Source organism: Primulina huaijiensis, chromosome 15, assembly GCF_012295235.1.
Source record: "Primulina huaijiensis isolate GDHJ02 chromosome 15, ASM1229523v2, whole genome shotgun sequence".
Taxonomy (NCBI): Eukaryota; Viridiplantae; Streptophyta; class Magnoliopsida; order Lamiales; family Gesneriaceae; genus Primulina; species Primulina huaijiensis.
Window position 1 is genome coordinate 23587650 of NC_133320.1, and position 16170 is coordinate 23603819.

Sequence of the window (16170 nt, forward strand, 5' to 3'; positions counted from 1 at the left end):
TATATATATAAACTACGAGGGAAAAATTCCATGAAAGTAGCCTACGAGGCAGAAAAATACTAGGTTCAGTCAACCGGGCGTGTGCATATAAAAGGAACTAAGATCAAGAAACCAATCACAATATGGTGCATCGATCTAATCCAAGAGCTGTAAAAAGCCTTCTGCTGGTAGGCCACAATCTGGACCACAAGTTCGCACGGGGTGGGGGAGCATTGGCCTGAAGAAGATACTCCCTATCACCATCTAAACCATCTCGATTATCATTCTCAGGCATTTCGCTAGAAATTTGTTGTGTATCAACGTCATCTGCCTCAGCAATCACGCCAGGTTTCTTGTCAAACAATCCCTTGAATTGTCTACGAGCCCTTAAGTGAACCTCCTGCTCAAATAGGGATAGAAATTAGTTAAACTGGATCGCTCCCCCACAGAATTAGAAGTTGTTCTAGTGGCCAACCTGCTCCTCTTTGTTAAGTTTGAGAAGGGCCGCCTTCACAGTTGATTCTGATGATTTATCGATGGTCATCATCTGAAAGAGCCGTGAAATGTAATTTAGAAAAGAGTGTCAACAAAAATGAGGATAAAATTGAGTAAGTTAAGAATGAATCATCTTACACAATTGAAAGATGAAATTCGACCAATACATACATGCTGCAGTATTACCTTATTGAAATCAGCTCTAGCTTCTTCAAAATCTCCAGCTGACATGTATGCCATTCCTCGGCGGTAAAGAGCTTTGACGTGAACAGGATTTGCATCCAACACCTGTAAAACGTGATTGAAATGCAGATCAAGATCTGTGATACTTTTCTATAGTGGAGCAACTAATGTTCAAAGGGTCACTTATGAAGAGAGCTTATGGGATGATTTAGTCTTGAAGAAGAAAATTTATGAAGAGAATGATACGAGATCAGCAACATCACCACAGATAATGATAATGGTCACATTTGTTCCCTACATGATGCAAACTAGAAAAGATATGAAAACCAATTTAATTTGCTTCTAATTCTGGGACAACCAAAAAATTGAGATTAGGGGTTAAAATTTTTAAAAAATTAGGGGGGGCAAGAGCAAATATTAGAGGGAAGACAAAAAATATAATTATTTTAGGCTCTAGTCAATGAAATTAAAAAATTGAGAGGAGCGGGTTGGTGCGTCATTGCTTCTAATACATGCATGGAGAAAAACATTTTCTGGAATCTCATCCAAAGCAATCAACATGAAAACCACCTAACTCAACGCTCTAGGATACATGAAATGGACGCACATGATGATGCAAAAACATAAATTAGAAACCTTATCTTGAGAATCTAAACTTTTGGGCAATGAGAACGATGACCATAATAATTCCAATCTAGAATAAGTTATTAGCCTGCAGCGCAAGCGCATAGATCTTTCTCACGAAGAAGGAATTCAAGCGTAAAGACTGTAATATTACCTTATTGCATGCTTCAAGTGACTTCCTGGATTCACCCATTTTCAGATAGCATGCAGCCACATTGAGATTCAACAAATTCTTCAAGAAATATTGAGTGAGAAAATTAAATCACCAAGGATCCAATACATCAAAATAAACAAATTCACTTCGTGAAACTAGATATAATCTTTACAAATTTTGATTTAAAAAATACAATGGAGAACAGAATAATTAGTGAGAAATCCTAAACCATACTCTTGTCTCAGAAAATTCTTTCCCCTCATCATCATCTTGAGGATTTACGTGATTAAACTCTCGAAGCACCTGTAAAAGTAATGGCGTGATATTTGTGAAAAAGAAAAAGAAACGGAATAGAATACGCATATCCAAATAAAAAAAACTCATAAAATGATGGTTATAAGTTATAACAAGGTGGTTAGATGCGAGAAGGACTCTCATGAACAGTACATGTTGACCAAATCAATTTTTCTTGATACCTTAAGAGCAAACAAAAGGAATAGAATTGCTGAGGATAGAAAGTAAGGCACTCTCAATATGAAAAATACAATGAATAGCATTGGGTATGATAGCCTTAAAAAAGTGAAGTACCGAGATGCTAATAATGCGTCCTGTCAAGTAGTGACAGGAGTTCAGCGCATGCCATGCAACAACTGGTCATTACTAAGTGGAATGGACGATAAAATTTGACCTACAAGCTTTCGGAAACACTAGATTTACTTCAGCTAATTGGAAGATTGTAATAAAAACTGCAACAGAAAAAGGTACATGTTTATATTGCGTCACCCTAACCACCAAAGTAACCAATAGGATGAGGAGAAGGGAAATTTTTGGTGGTTACCAAAAGAAACTCAGTTAAGATGTACAGAATTACAATCAGCATAGAACAAATAGCCGGAGAAGAAATTTCTCGAGAATGTTCAACATATTTCATCAACTGAAGTTAAGAGAGAGAGAAAATACATGGTCATATTTTGCCTTAGCAAGTTCATATTTGCTTTCTTTGAATAGCCTGTTACCCTGAAAAGATCAGAGGCCATTCAATACTATATTTCATCTGTAAGAAAGCTCCAATATATAACCATTTGATTCCAAATAAAAGATAACAAATTCAATAAGTAAGGTTTTAATGTCTCGAAGCCCCAAATAATTGAAAAAATGGTAAAGAGGAAGTACGGATGCAGTAAATGACAAAGGCAGAAATCATTCATCAGAACATGGTCTTAAATTTGGGAATTTACCAAGGAGGTACTCAATTAACAAATGCACAGATATCTCAAAGGCAATAAATTCACCAGAAATTGTGCACTGTGACTGACTAGTTCTCAAACTCATTTTACATGAAACTTCTGCTTAAACAGTTTACTGAATCTATCAGCTTGATATAGACTGTTTAGATATAACAAGCTTTTGCCGATTAGAAAACTCTTAACAGATGCATGCATCCTTAGTGCTTCAGTTCTGTACAAATACTACCCGAAGTGATTTTTTTTTTTGAATGAAACAACACATTTCCTAGAGCATACCTTTATAAACTAGAGTTCCTGAAATGATATATTAAGGATAAAATTTATTGCAAGGTGTAAGGTGAAGTACTCATAGGCGGAAGACTTTCTCCAATTCTTCTCTCCATCGGATAAAAATTCTGAAGACTTAAGAAAGCATATGTAATCAAGTAATACTTACCGTGCCTTTAATCTTCTCAACTTCGTCCATTATTTGTCTAAAGTTCATACCAGTCCAGTCCTGCGGCAAAGATTTAATTACAAACAAGGCATAACTGGAGACAACTTCAGCCAAAAAAGCATAAAATGACAGCATAATTTGTCAGACAGTTTATTCCTCAATCAAAAGATACAGCTTTAGTTCAGTCATTTCTCCAATAAATTCCAAGAGTTTGTAGTTACAATTTCTCTTTGTGACTTCATGCGCTCATCATGATCCCTCGTTAGTGCAATATGTCTGTCCCGCATCATTTTAAAATAGATATTTGTAATGATATATAAGGAATTACAAAGTACTTCTATAACAATTGGGTCAATCATTTTCATATAGTGATGACAGAGAAACAAAAGTTGCTAAAGGTGCTCATTGTGTAGTCAGTCATGTTCGGGCGCTCGTGACATGGCGGAATTGTCTAAGAGATTTTGATTGGTTGCCAACAGAACACAGAGAGATAATTGTTATATATGGCAAAATGCTACGTGCACAGAAGTCATCTCTTGAAAATGTTCAAGTCACCCACCTTTAGATTCCTAGCGTTGGTGTATAGATGGTGAAGCCACAACGATAGCGTCATGTTCCGAAGCAAAAGTGATTGCAATATACTTATCCCACATATTGTCAAAATGGATACTTGAAATGATTTACAAACTTGAATTAAACTTTTTCGTAGCATGAGAACAGATGTAGAGTAGTTACTAGAGTGGCAAGCCAAGACCAAGGCGTTACAATTACTGACACTTTGCATGCATTATGTGCTTCTATTGAAATTTTTTTTACCAGTGTAAGCTTTTGTATTCATATAAATCAATTTATACTTAAATCTCACGTTTAAATAAATAGAAACAAAATTTATATTATTCGCATCAATATTAATCACATGGGCATAGAATAGATTTTTCTCTTTGTCCACTTCATAGTTTTATTTCGATGGAGTTAAATTTCCACACCTTCTGCTTCTCGTAATGAAGAAGCTCGATTTCCCAATGAATATAGGATCCCTGAGGTACTTTATCTGGCCTTTTAATGTAAAAAGGAAAAAAGATTAAAAAAACAAGGTTTAGTTCATAAAAGAAAAGGAAAAAATTAATATGAGAACTTGAAAAAAAAGATGCTATGCTTTAGGCACTATTTCCAAACATAATACAAAATAAACAAGTCAGTATTGGTTTACTCATAGTTAACCTATGAAACTTGTCATAAGCATAATCAGGGGGGCATGTCACAAGAGCTATCTCTCCAGGTAACATCAGTCGTGTGCACATTTCAAACCCTTCTGGTACCTAGCATTCAAAGGCCCGTCATGAGTCACCCAAATAAGTAAAAAGACAGTAAAAAAGAAGTAATAGAGGGCTTTAAACAGTATATTTGGCCTCTCTTTATGACCACAGAAAAATTACTTTCAAAAGAACGAGAAGAGGCATATATGTACATAAATAGGCCAAGTTATGATGCTAGATCTTAAAGTGGCTTACAAGCCCTTCTCCTGATCTAAATTCCAAAGGATGCCCATTATTATCAACTCTTGTATCATAGAAAACAGTTTTTTCCTCATTTGGAAGCATTCCCTTGTAGTGAATGTGAAGCAGACTGTCTTGAAGTGGGCAATCCATAGGAAATTCACCTGATCAATAAAAATGGAAAGTAGATTCCAATTAATCATAGAGAAATCAGGAATCAATCTAAATAGCTTGAAGAACACAATCAGTGAATGGAAGCAAAGAGAAATAAATGGAACAAATAGATGAATCAAACAACCCCAAAGGCACACCGCACCGGAAGACCTCAATTGTTAGTGGGAGCTTTAGGGACTAAAAGTGCGTCAAAAGCTTTAGGGATGACTACTTTGTGGGTGATTTCTGCAGTAACTTAACTTCCCTAATGGAATTGAAGAAACAAGCACTTGGACCATTCTAGTTCTAGAATTCAGAAATATTGAAGCAGCACCTCTTCCATCACGAATCCGGCGTTTTATCAAACGTCCATCTCCAAGCACATCCCGCACCTATAAATCCAAACTCAATCATCTCAAAGGAACTTGAAACTAGAAGGTATCTATGAACTTTCCCAGGCTAATAACAAAGTTAAATGAATATGGAAATGTGCTAAATCTTTAAAAGATAATGATCTGTTACAGAATTTATCGACACAAACAAAGTCTTCTTTGAAACTTTTGAGGTATCATGTATAATCTCAAGCAGTATCTCTCTTCTCACATTGGAAGATAACTACAATTTCATAAATTATTATGTGTTTACCTGTACAAAGTGTACCAGCTCCACCTCAAAGTGGACTTCTGCAATACCTTCTACCAAGGGAATCAGAGGGCCTTGAGTGATATACTGCTTGTCGACATATATTACTGCTTTTTCTCCCCTTGACATCGTTCCGATTCCCATCTCGAGACCTTTTGTAACCTAGCTAAGAAACAACAATGGACATGACAGTTTCAATTCACATTTATACCTCAAAATTCGGACATAACGTCATAATATACCAAAACTTTCGAAAAAATTTGGGAGTCTCAAAAGTAAAATTCACCTAGATCAAAGCCAAAAAAATTTAAAGAAGACATTACCAGTTAGATTTCACAAAAGAGAAAATACAGAGAATGCATACAGAAGACCAAGTAATGTCAATCTACGACAAATGGCATCAATTAGAAGTACAGCAGAGGGAATGTACCTCAGATTTTCCGAACGTAAAGAAAAATGGTTCTCCTTCAGTATGACTAAAAATCAATTTTCCATCTCCCGACTTTGCTGAAATCCTAGTATCATGTTGATTAGGCTCAGTGATGTGGAGGTAAAAACAAAGATAAAAGTGCATCGTACTCTGCATAGAGAATATTAACCAGAACCCCTCCACCATATTCTCCAGGTGAATACAAAATGAATGCAAATGAGAAACAGCATGAGAAATTTCATACCAAGCTTTAATTTCATAGGGCTCTCTAGGTTGTTCCCAACCTTGTCCTTCCTGTGTTACCTATTGAAAGAAATGAAATAAATCATCTTAATGTTTCAATTAATATCCAGAACGACAGATTGCAAATCGAATGCCATAATCTTACACAGCACTAATTTGATAAAAGAGCATAAATGTGTTTACAAATTTGGGATGCATTCTTTATTTATGCGGTTGACATTTTCTAGTAGAAGAATTGAATAATCAATTTGAGATTGCTCATGTGCATGGAAATAAGTGTAATCTATTCCATTCTAAGTCTAAAAGAAAGAATAAAGTAACAAAAAAGAAGTGGGTATTTTGCCAAGTGTTTGATGAAAGTACTCACCATAGCACATTCAATCCAGTCGATCAAAGGAACAGATGTTATGAAGTAAAAAAGATGTTTCTACGCTGATTACCTTCTTTATGACACCTAAATCTTCGGTGATAACCTGAAAAAAAATGAAGGCACGACATAATATACAATAATTAGACAGAACTTTCGCATTTTCGAAAAAATGGCCAAACATTGTGTTTTGGAAAATCATAAGAAGCAACAACGGGATCAGACGCCTGAGAAGATATTTTTATTAGGTTATATAGAGTTGAAAAGAAAGAGTGCTAGAATAAAAAAATTTATTAGCATGAAGACAAATTGTGAGATGTCACACTTGATAACACTTAGAATGAATTTTACCACTACTCGAGAGGAAATTTAAAGGCCTTGCCTTGACTTTACAGCAATCAATCAGCTCAATCTCAAAATGAAGTTCTGTATCCTTTGGAAAGCCATCGGCAGATGAAACTGGACAATCCTCCTCATCATAATGCAGCTCAGGTTTAACCTTGAACTGACATCAGAGATTACACAATGTCAAAATGAAATAGGACGTATATGTATCACCATTTATAAGAGCACATCAGAGATTTCAGGGTCGCTTTCTATTTCATCTGACAACCTAAGAAATACTAATAAATTTTTACGGTCATTATGTTTATTCTTACAGAAAATGAAGGAAAATAAAACAAGCTTTCAAAGGGCTCAAGAACTGAGTATGCTGTATACATCTGTGAACATCAGCGAAAAATAATTAACTGCCAAGACAAATTTCACCAATACAAAACCACATAGCAAACCTGTTTATTAAGAAGTGGAAAATGGATTTATTGGAAAAGCACCCAAGAAAAGCTATCGACAGGTATGGCCGAAAACTAGATATTTCATCAATTTTGTCATTTTAATCGTGCAAACCCTCCCTCCAAATTATATGAATTTCTTTTTGATCCACATAATTTAAATTTGTACCTATAATGTATATGAGAGAGGCATCTTTATCGATGTGGACCAGTAAAAATGACAAAAAGAAAGTGAAGATATCTCATATCCAAACCCATAAATACACAAGAGTGAGCTCATTCACCTCAAACATGGACCATGAAAGTTAGAAATGCCAACATAACTCTCATTAACAGAATAACAGGAAGCACACTATTTCATTGACAATAAAAAGTTCCAGAACATACCATTGCAACTTCACCATTCAACATTGTTGGAATGCCTTCTAACAATCCCAGTATCATCTTACTTTTACCCAACACCTGCCTCTTTGGTATACCGTTGCCTGAAATACAATAAACATGACTTGTAAGGTGATTTCATTCCATATAGGTATATTGTTTGAAGCACCAAAATAATTTACTATAGCAACAGTAAGTGAGAGATAAACGAAAAAAATGCAATAGCATGAACTCACCTCCGATCTGTGCACGGGTTGACTCGACAACCACCCCATCCAAAGTCCGAACTGTGCAGTGATATATAACCTGCAAAATATTGAACATAATTATTCATGTGACCTCTTTCTTCTCTACCTCATGAGAAAAAATAATTTCCCCGATAACTTTGATACTGGGAAATTGTTAAAATCCCATTATCATTGACAAAAACTAATAAACACTATCTCAGAAATTTGCTGTTTACTATCACAGACCAGCAGCAAAACAAAGAATTGCACAAACCAAACCTGATCACCATCGGTAGGATGTTTTTCCCCGCTTCCAGGCCTTATCAAAGCTTTCATCAAACTTCCAGGTGTAATCTTTTTCTTCCTACATAACATAACTCAGACGTCAGAACTCACGGAACCTACGAAAAGGAGAAAATTGAGAGGGGGGAAAAAAAGGGTCGAGCGAGCCTTTTGTCATCTTCAGAATCTATTTTTTTCTTCTGGGGTTTAAATTCTTGCTCTGATTCATCAACAACAGCCATTTTCTCCTGGAATTCCAAAAACTGGCAACTAGCTCCGGAGTTCCAATTTATCTGCCAAATCACCGAGTACATGCAAAAGCCGTACTAGAGTACAAACAATGGCGAAAAATCCAAGGCAATAATTTAACAGAAATGAATATCAAGTTGTGTAAGATGAAGAAGCCATTGACGGATTAGGTGAAAGACGTAGGGAACAATGCCAAGCTCCAGGGACCGTGAATCGTCTCTAAACCGTTATTTTATGAAATTTACTACATTCAACCCGGCCAAACACGAATTATGTTCGACTGAACCGGATCAAAATGTATGGGCCGATAAAACCCCCAGCCTAATATAAGTATTGATGGGCCTTCAAGTCCCAAGAATTTTGAGTAGCCCATTAAAATATATGTACTCCCACTGATCACTATTATATTAAATTTTTTTCAAAAAAGAGGAGGATATCTTGGGTAAATCTATAAATCAAAAATCAAAAACTACATAAATAAATGGGTTTACGTGTATTTTTTTTAATTTACGTGTACTTTATTATTATTCGTTCGTTGTAATTGGTTATTTGTGATAAATTGTATTATGCTGATTGATTATAATTGGTCGGAAAAATGATAAATGAAAACGAAAAAAAAAAAGCTATAGAATTCAATTCATGTAACTCAAAAAATAATAAAAATGAGTTGATTAAGCCATAATTGATGGAGATGAGACCTATTAAAACTTCAACTTTATTGGTGTAACAACCTCAAAGACTAGTAGAGAATTCCTTATGGTAGTTGAGCAACCTTAAGAATCATGTTTTGCATTCTCTTTAATTTATTAGGGTTTGGTGTATTAGTAAGTTTTTTTATGACGATTTCACGAATTTTTATTCGCGAGACGGGTAAAACTTGATCATATTTACAATAAAAAAATAATTTTTTTTCATAAAATTAACACTTTTTCATGGATAATCCAAAAAAAATATACATCTCACAAAATTTACTTTTGTGACTGTTTGACATGAGTTTTTATGTTTATGTAAATATTAAAAAAAACAAAAAAAAAACTACTTGGTCAGATTAAAAATTTTAAGAATATTAAATATTATTATATAATTTAGAAATTAAAGAATCAATAAAATAAATAAATGCTTGAGCTTTCGATAAGTACAACGATGAAAACAACATAAATTTTAAATTAATCGTGGTGTCTCCATCTTTAATTATGACCAACTTCCCAAAAAGTAAATGAGGTAGGGATTTCCATTAACATCAACATATATTTTTCCAAAGAGAAAAATAAAGACAGGATGGCAAGGTTCTTTCACTGCAAGATTTTTTTTAGGAAAAATAATATAAAACAATTTTTTTAAAATAATCATATCAATTGATTTCATTTATATTAGACTATTAAACCATGTACTTTTCCCAATTTATTTGATATTTTTTTGTAAAAAAACGGAGCAAATTTTTATTTATATGCGTTTTAATTTTTTAATATAATGTTTTGTAGTCACATCCAAATTCCAATATACATATATATACATAGAATCTAATCTACATCTAAATCTAAACAGAGAAAAGGTAACACGTTGAATGCGCAATCCCGATGGTCAAAAAAGTTATCCGGTGCAAGCTTTTGATCTTACCCATGCATTGATAACACATTTATTAGCACGATAATGATAATGGTAATAATTATTAGAGTATTTCACACACAAACAAACACCATCCAGCGCTTCCTACGTACCAGTAATTATGTAAAGAATTAATTTTTCTACGATTATAGAAATAACCATTTATACAGAAATAATTTTGATGAAATTCAAAACTTAAATTAAATAAGAATTAAAAGTTTGGTTTATTTCCCATAGATTTTAACCAACATGTACAAAATCTTATTCACCCATGGCCAAAAACCCATTCACCTAAACTACTATTCTTATCAATGATCAATTCATCACTAATCAAAGTTACTTCATGTGACCTTTTTGATATGTTTCAGATTCGACAAAACAACATTCAAAATATTTCGTGGGTGGTTAGTAGGTCCATTCTTGAGGGAGCTTGAGTGTTTGATTCATGCTTGCAGGTACTGGTCGCAGAGTTCTCCTCTGTTCCGCTGTTGAAATCATATTTCCATGCTTTAAAGCTTCATTAGCCTCCAAGAGATCTGATAAAAAAATAATTCCACTTCAGTGAAAGTTACTGAGAAACTTTTTGCTAAAATGTTAATGATGGGAGACATTTCACATTTACCACTTCTTTTGGTCAGGCTCTGTGGTTGCTGGAGATCCATGGATTTTAGATTCATGTTCAACGCTCGCACCACTCTGTCTGGTACTAAAACAGGACATCCTACTTATAATTTCAAAATCAAATCAGAACAAACGACAAAATTATTCAAAGGAATTTAAGTAAAAACCGATGAATGACTAGAAGACAGACCATACGAAATATGCTCAAACATATAACCAACACAAGAAGGATCGACTAATACGAGAACTAATTGCCACCCAAAATTTCGGCCCCAGAAAATTTAATGGTTCAGCAAATATCCGTGCACAGGCTCGAGGAATCAGGTATTTAATGGCGGGCATCTTCAGTAAGGAATCGATAAAGACCTGTTTGCTTGCGAGTTTCGACCGAGGTTGCTCCCATGTTTCTGGGCAAGAAAACACCAGTTCCAGTTCTCTTACTTCTGGTCTCGCATTCTCCAAGAAAAACGGCCTTCATGCCAGAACTACGCTGCGGTTGTGGTTGACAATGCGGTATATCCGGCCAAGACGCCGGGGATGAGTTTTGATTTCCTGAACCTCCGTTCTTTTTCACATTCCGAACCATATGTCGGTGAGCTATTTTCCCTTGCTCCAGACAGCTACCCACCTGTTGCTGCTGTTTCAACTGCTGAAACTACCGCCCACAAAAAATAATACAAAACAGTAAATAAAGCAACTTCTAGTGAAAACGTAATTTCATTAGAGGGAAAGCTCTCACTTGTGCTGCTTGCAATTGTTGATAGGAGACGCGGGATTGATCCGGGTAAGACCCAGAACCATGACTCGGGTTGGTGGTATCAGGTTTTCTTGAACAAGCGAAGGGATTTCCAGAACAAAAGGCAGAGGTTTCTTCGATTAATCTCATCCGCGCACCCCTCTCCACAGCCGCTAACAACGAATGCCATGCAGCAGCATTTGCGCCATCCAGTGGAAGAGAAACACGAGAAACGCGGCTCAAACCGGGCATGCACCCGCAACCAGTCATGGTACTGCAGAGAGCCGATTGAGGTGAACCGGACAACTTCCAACCCTACCAAAAACAAATGAAGAAAAAACCAAATACGAACACAGTTTATAAAACAGAAAAGAAAAACGGAAATAAAAGTTGTGAAGTAGTCAATCCCACCATGGTGTTTTCAGCAGAGAGGTACGAGTCTCCAAGGGTAGCGTAAGCAAGCTTCTGGGTTAACGCTGTGACATAGTCATCTTCCTCGCTCTCAGTCTCTGCCGAGCCCAACACCGATTCAGCAGGTGAACTTAGCTCAGAGCTAAAACTAAACGAGTTTGCATACCCGTGACGAAAATCATTTAGGCCTTTCCCTTTGAAACCCATCAAGACTTCATCATCGGTCAAAAACTCCAACTGCAGCCAGAACTTCCCTTCGTCCACCCGTTGAGCCATGAGAAGACGATATCGGTGAGTACAACACGAACACTAGTTTATTAATTACCTGGTGATCCGTCTAAGAAACAGGATACCCGAAGGGTTAATTATGCAGAGTAGTGCTTGCTGGTTCCCAACAGGGAGAAAAATCCCAGGGACCCAGCAAATCACAACAACAGAGAAGACCAGAAAAGACTATAGCGTGTGAGAGAGAATCGAGTAGGTAGGTTGTGGTGGCTTTTATAATGTCACATTCTGTGTGATTGAGGCAAGAGGTTGGGATCGAACCCCAAGGGCCGTGTAGGCTAGCCAAGTGCGGAGGTGGCGCGTGGCTTCATGCCCAACCGGAGGCATAGGCCTGGCGCCATTCTCCTGGGCGGTGTCAAGGGCCGGTGCACGAATGAACTGGGTAAAGCAAAAGGACCTGAAACAATATTTTTTTCCCTGCAGAGAAGCACGAAAATGACAATCCCACCGTTTAAAGTTGCCTGCTCTACCTTTTGATTTTTTTCTCCTTCCGAATGTTTTTTTTTCTAAAACTATCTCCTAAATTTATATTTATTTATAATATTTTTATCAGTCTACTTGTATATCAAACTCATGAAATTCAGAAAAATTGTTTTTTCTTTTTTTTTTCTTTGAATTCATTATTTTCAGAACTGAACAAATAGTGCAGTCCGACATGGCAGACGGATTGGCTAAAGCAGATACCGCTGCTCAACTGCCTGCCTATATTTGGTGAACCGCATTCCGTTTGTTTTAACGGCTGTCATTTTCACGACGGTTCTTGTCTTTTCTCGTGGACCCGGATCACCTTACCAAAGTCGATTGAATTGTATTCTGGGAACGATATTTTTACTTGGGTTGATTGAATAATAACTTTTTCTAAAAATATATAAATACAAATATTAGCTCTATTTAGTTGAAAAGAGATAAAGTATTTATTCGGAAAAAAAGAAAAGAAAGGAGATAAAGAATCGTTGATATTATCTTTAATGTGGTGGGTGAACCAAAAAATAAAATATAAATTCGAATTTAATTTAAACATCAAAAAATATATCGAACGTCTCTTCTTGTGAGAAAAAACCAGCTCTGTTGCTAGAAAAATGTTCACTTGCAATCAAAATCAGGTTGTTTGCATGACATTCGATTTGGAGTACTTTAGTTGATGACAGGGCTAAAACATGCAATTTTATTCTAAACACTCGGATCGAACCCGTCTAGATTTTAAGACGGATCATGGCGGGACGGATCCAAAAATCAGGCGGGAGGGAGGGTCTTGTGTTTCTAGGTAAGGTGATTGGACTTGCCCCATTATCATCTTGCTTGCGTATCTTTAAATATTCGATTATTATACGTTACACCTGAAATATTTCTCTTCGTATGATGTTGTCAAAATGTTAGTTATTTGATCATCAATATATATATGTCAACTTTTATAAAAATACGATCGACTTACATTGGATATTAGAAATATAATTACATTTATAATCGAAGGAAAATTTGGAATGTGAAGTCCACTTGAGTTTAGTAATCTTTTGTTGATTTGAATGAGGTCACATACTACCTAGATACAGTGTACTAGTTTCATTGCCATTTTTTAATAAAGCTCGTATCCATGCTAGGAAAATCAAGATAAGGACATGAGGTAATCTTGGATCATTGGATAATTGTTGCTAAATAGACACTATAATTAAATCATCCATTTTTCGTTCCTGCTTTATCATTACAAGCATTATTAACCTTAAATGCACGATTATATCGAGGTTAACTATTGATTAATGTATAGAATAAATGCACCTGCAAATAAACATTGCGACGGTCTGGTATGGTCCATATTCAATGTATGAACACACAATTTGTTCTGAGACGATTTCATGAGTTAATTTTATGAGAGAGATCTTTTATTTGGGTGACTCGTGAAAAAATATTATTTTTTAATGTCAAAAGTACTATTTTTTATTATAAATATGAGCAAAGTCGACTCGTCTCATGTATCCATGAGACCTTCTCACAATAGACTTACTAATACATAAAATGATTTACTATTAAAATTTATAGTAGCATTGTTGGGTGATGGAATTTAAATAATAAAAGTTTAAGTGTGCCAAACTATAGTTCAACTCATTTATATTATATATATACATGTGTGTGTGTTATATGAAGGCAAAAACTTGCGTGAGACGGTCTATCGGGTCGTATTTTGTGAGACGGATATCATATTTGGATCATCCATGAAAAATTATTACTTTTTATGCTAAGATTATACTTTTTATTGTGAATATCGGTAGGGTTGACCCGTCTCACAGATAAAGATTCTTGAGATGTCTCACAAGAGACCTACTCTTAGATGAATCAAAACGAATGAAGACGACCACTACTTGTAAATGCCTTGGACTGGAGTGCAGTTTACCTTGTAGAGAGAAACAAGTAATTTGACATGTTTGTTCTTAAAACCCCAGATAGAGAAAAGGATCACTCCATTTGGTCAAAATTCAAAGGAGGCGTGCAACTTCAGGCCCATCAAATAAACTAGGAAAAAAATGCATAAAATGTTCGGCTCATTAAACTGTTGCAATTGTACATCAAATAGCTTCGACCAATGTTCACAGAGGTGTTCATCATAATACATACATACATATATATATATATATATATATGTATATAGAAAAGGGAAATGGTCAAGGATTTGATGATTGATGCAGAGAAAAGGGAACTTCTTGCAGATAGAGCCGAGAGTCTGCTTCTTTGCCTGAAGCCGCGGTTTCCTGGTCTTCCTCAGACAACCTTAAACATGAGCAAAATCCAATTTAACAAGGTTTCAGTTCATGTCTTAATTACCATTCCTTTTAAGAATGCATCCTTTTCTTTCTTCCCTTTAACTTCATATTAACTAACTTGATAACTAGAGATTAGGTGAATGTACAGCCATGCCTTAAAACCTCATGAATTTTTATTCCATTTCAATATGTGATTGCCCTAAGGATGTTGGAAAGTCCATATTGGAGAGCTACTCAAGGGTCTTGGAAAGCCTGGCATTCAATATTGTTGCCCGTGTCGATTATTTGTTTTATGTGGACGACATGTCTAAACATTCAGATCAGATTGTGTCGATCTCCAAGGTCGGCGTGATCGCTTGTGAAAGCATTGGTATTCCCCTCGCGGCCTCTAGCACTCCATACAGGACAGCTTTTGCAACACCTAGCTTTTCTCCTTCGCAGCAAATTAGCCCTGTTAAGATAGAAAAATCACCATATATAGAAAGTAGCAACCTTTCCTTTCGAGGGCTCGGCGTGAAAAGAATATTGACAGATTATGTGAGCATGGATGCAAAAGGGCAGGAACCGAGTAGCAGCATCAGGAAATCAGATCCATTTTCGAGTAGGAAAAGAGAGATATCAGTGTCGTCTCTATCAGTCGAATGTTCAAAAGTAGCCCTTAGTCCTCAAGATCTGCACGAGTCATCAGAGGAAGATTGAACATGTTTGATCGATTTGTTCTCTGTTTAGAGTTCTGTAGCTCAGTTATGTTCTTTGTTTGTATATGCAGAAAGAGTGTAGGTAAGTTCTAAAAGATGTCATGGACCATGATGTTTTTTAGTACATTGGTATCAAGATTTTCATGAGCTTGAGTACTTCGTTATCCCCTTTATGCATTTGTCAGTTCTAAAGTTTTCCATTTGGTTTAAGGCAACGTTATAGCTATCTGATTTCATGCACGAAGAACTATTTTTCATTTACCATCGTATATAATTTTTTGAAGCAAAAAAGAAAAAGAAAAAAAAAGGATTTTGCAATGTTGTTCATTTTAAAAGATTTTGTTTGTGTAAGATCCTTGTTTTATTTGTTCTCAAGTTTGTGGGATTTAATTGGGTTCGATGGATCTACTTATGTAAGTTGATGATTAATGCAAAAAATAATTAATAAACCAAGCGTGATTTAATTCTTTTACTAGATATACGTTAAAATTACTCAAATAAAAGATCAATTATCTTAGTGGATCTTTGACCCCGTTACTTGTTTTGGAGTAATACATACTAGAAGGTGGCTTTTTATACTTCGAGTTCTAGAACAAGATATATATGCTGAAAGCGAAGGGCAGGCCAGTGTCAAAAATCAATTCCTTAAACGGATTCTAAATGCCAGATATCCAAGAAAAAA

At 35.6% G+C, this 16170-nt stretch overlaps 3 protein-coding genes and 1 long non-coding RNA gene across 10 annotated transcripts in view; 2 read left to right on the plus strand and 2 right to left on the minus strand.

The window, feature by feature from the left end:
* Positions 1 to 292, plus strand: part of LOC140959232 (uncharacterized) — a 690-nt gene extending 398 nt beyond the window's left edge. Inside the window, exon 2 of the long non-coding RNA XR_012171951.1 lies at positions 20 to 292. This is a non-coding gene — a long non-coding RNA (uncharacterized lncRNA). The remainder of the gene's footprint in view (positions 1 to 19) is intronic.
* On the minus strand, positions 27 to 8591 carry LOC140959231 (peptidyl-prolyl cis-trans isomerase PASTICCINO1-like). The gene is made up of 20 exons (XM_073417098.1): positions 8299 to 8591; positions 8128 to 8212; positions 7858 to 7927; positions 7628 to 7725; positions 6832 to 6954; positions 6523 to 6555; positions 6084 to 6142; positions 5840 to 5924; positions 5413 to 5571; positions 5102 to 5159; positions 4630 to 4778; positions 4340 to 4437; positions 4105 to 4174; positions 3119 to 3178; positions 2396 to 2452; positions 1670 to 1738; positions 1436 to 1513; positions 661 to 762; positions 455 to 526; positions 27 to 379 (listed from the first exon to the last, which is right to left on the minus strand). The coding sequence occupies exons 1-20, from the start codon at positions 8442 to 8444 to the stop codon at positions 116 to 118; spliced, it is 1935 nt and encodes a 644-aa protein (XP_073273199.1). The 5' UTR covers positions 8445 to 8591; the 3' UTR covers positions 27 to 115.
* A 1596-nt stretch (positions 8592 to 10187) lies between these two features.
* Positions 10188 to 12493, minus strand: LOC140958522 (uncharacterized). Of its 7 annotated transcripts, none has more exons than XM_073415992.1 (6): positions 11753 to 12493; positions 11345 to 11656; positions 11085 to 11260; positions 10972 to 11033; positions 10607 to 10708; positions 10188 to 10520 (listed from the first exon to the last, which is right to left on the minus strand). In XM_073415992.1, exons 1-6 carry the CDS (start codon positions 12026 to 12028, stop codon positions 10390 to 10392), a joined length of 1059 nt encoding a protein of 352 aa, XP_073272093.1. In that variant the 5' UTR covers positions 12029 to 12493; the 3' UTR covers positions 10188 to 10389. The 7 variants fall into 7 exon arrangements, with proteins under 7 accessions (XP_073272093.1, XP_073272094.1, XP_073272090.1 ...); XM_073415993.1 differs by having other exon boundaries at positions 10607 to 10705; positions 11753 to 12492; XM_073415989.1 differs by having other exon boundaries at positions 10610 to 10708; positions 10972 to 11260; positions 11753 to 12492.
* A 2194-nt stretch (positions 12494 to 14687) lies between these two features.
* On the plus strand, positions 14688 to 15561 carry LOC140958624 (rop guanine nucleotide exchange factor 7-like). Its single transcript, XM_073416145.1, has 2 exons — positions 14688 to 14828; positions 14995 to 15561. The coding sequence occupies exons 1-2, from the start codon at positions 14688 to 14690 to the stop codon at positions 15487 to 15489; spliced, it is 636 nt and encodes a 211-aa protein (XP_073272246.1). The 3' UTR covers positions 15490 to 15561.
* Positions 15562 to 16170: the final 609 nt, after the last annotated feature.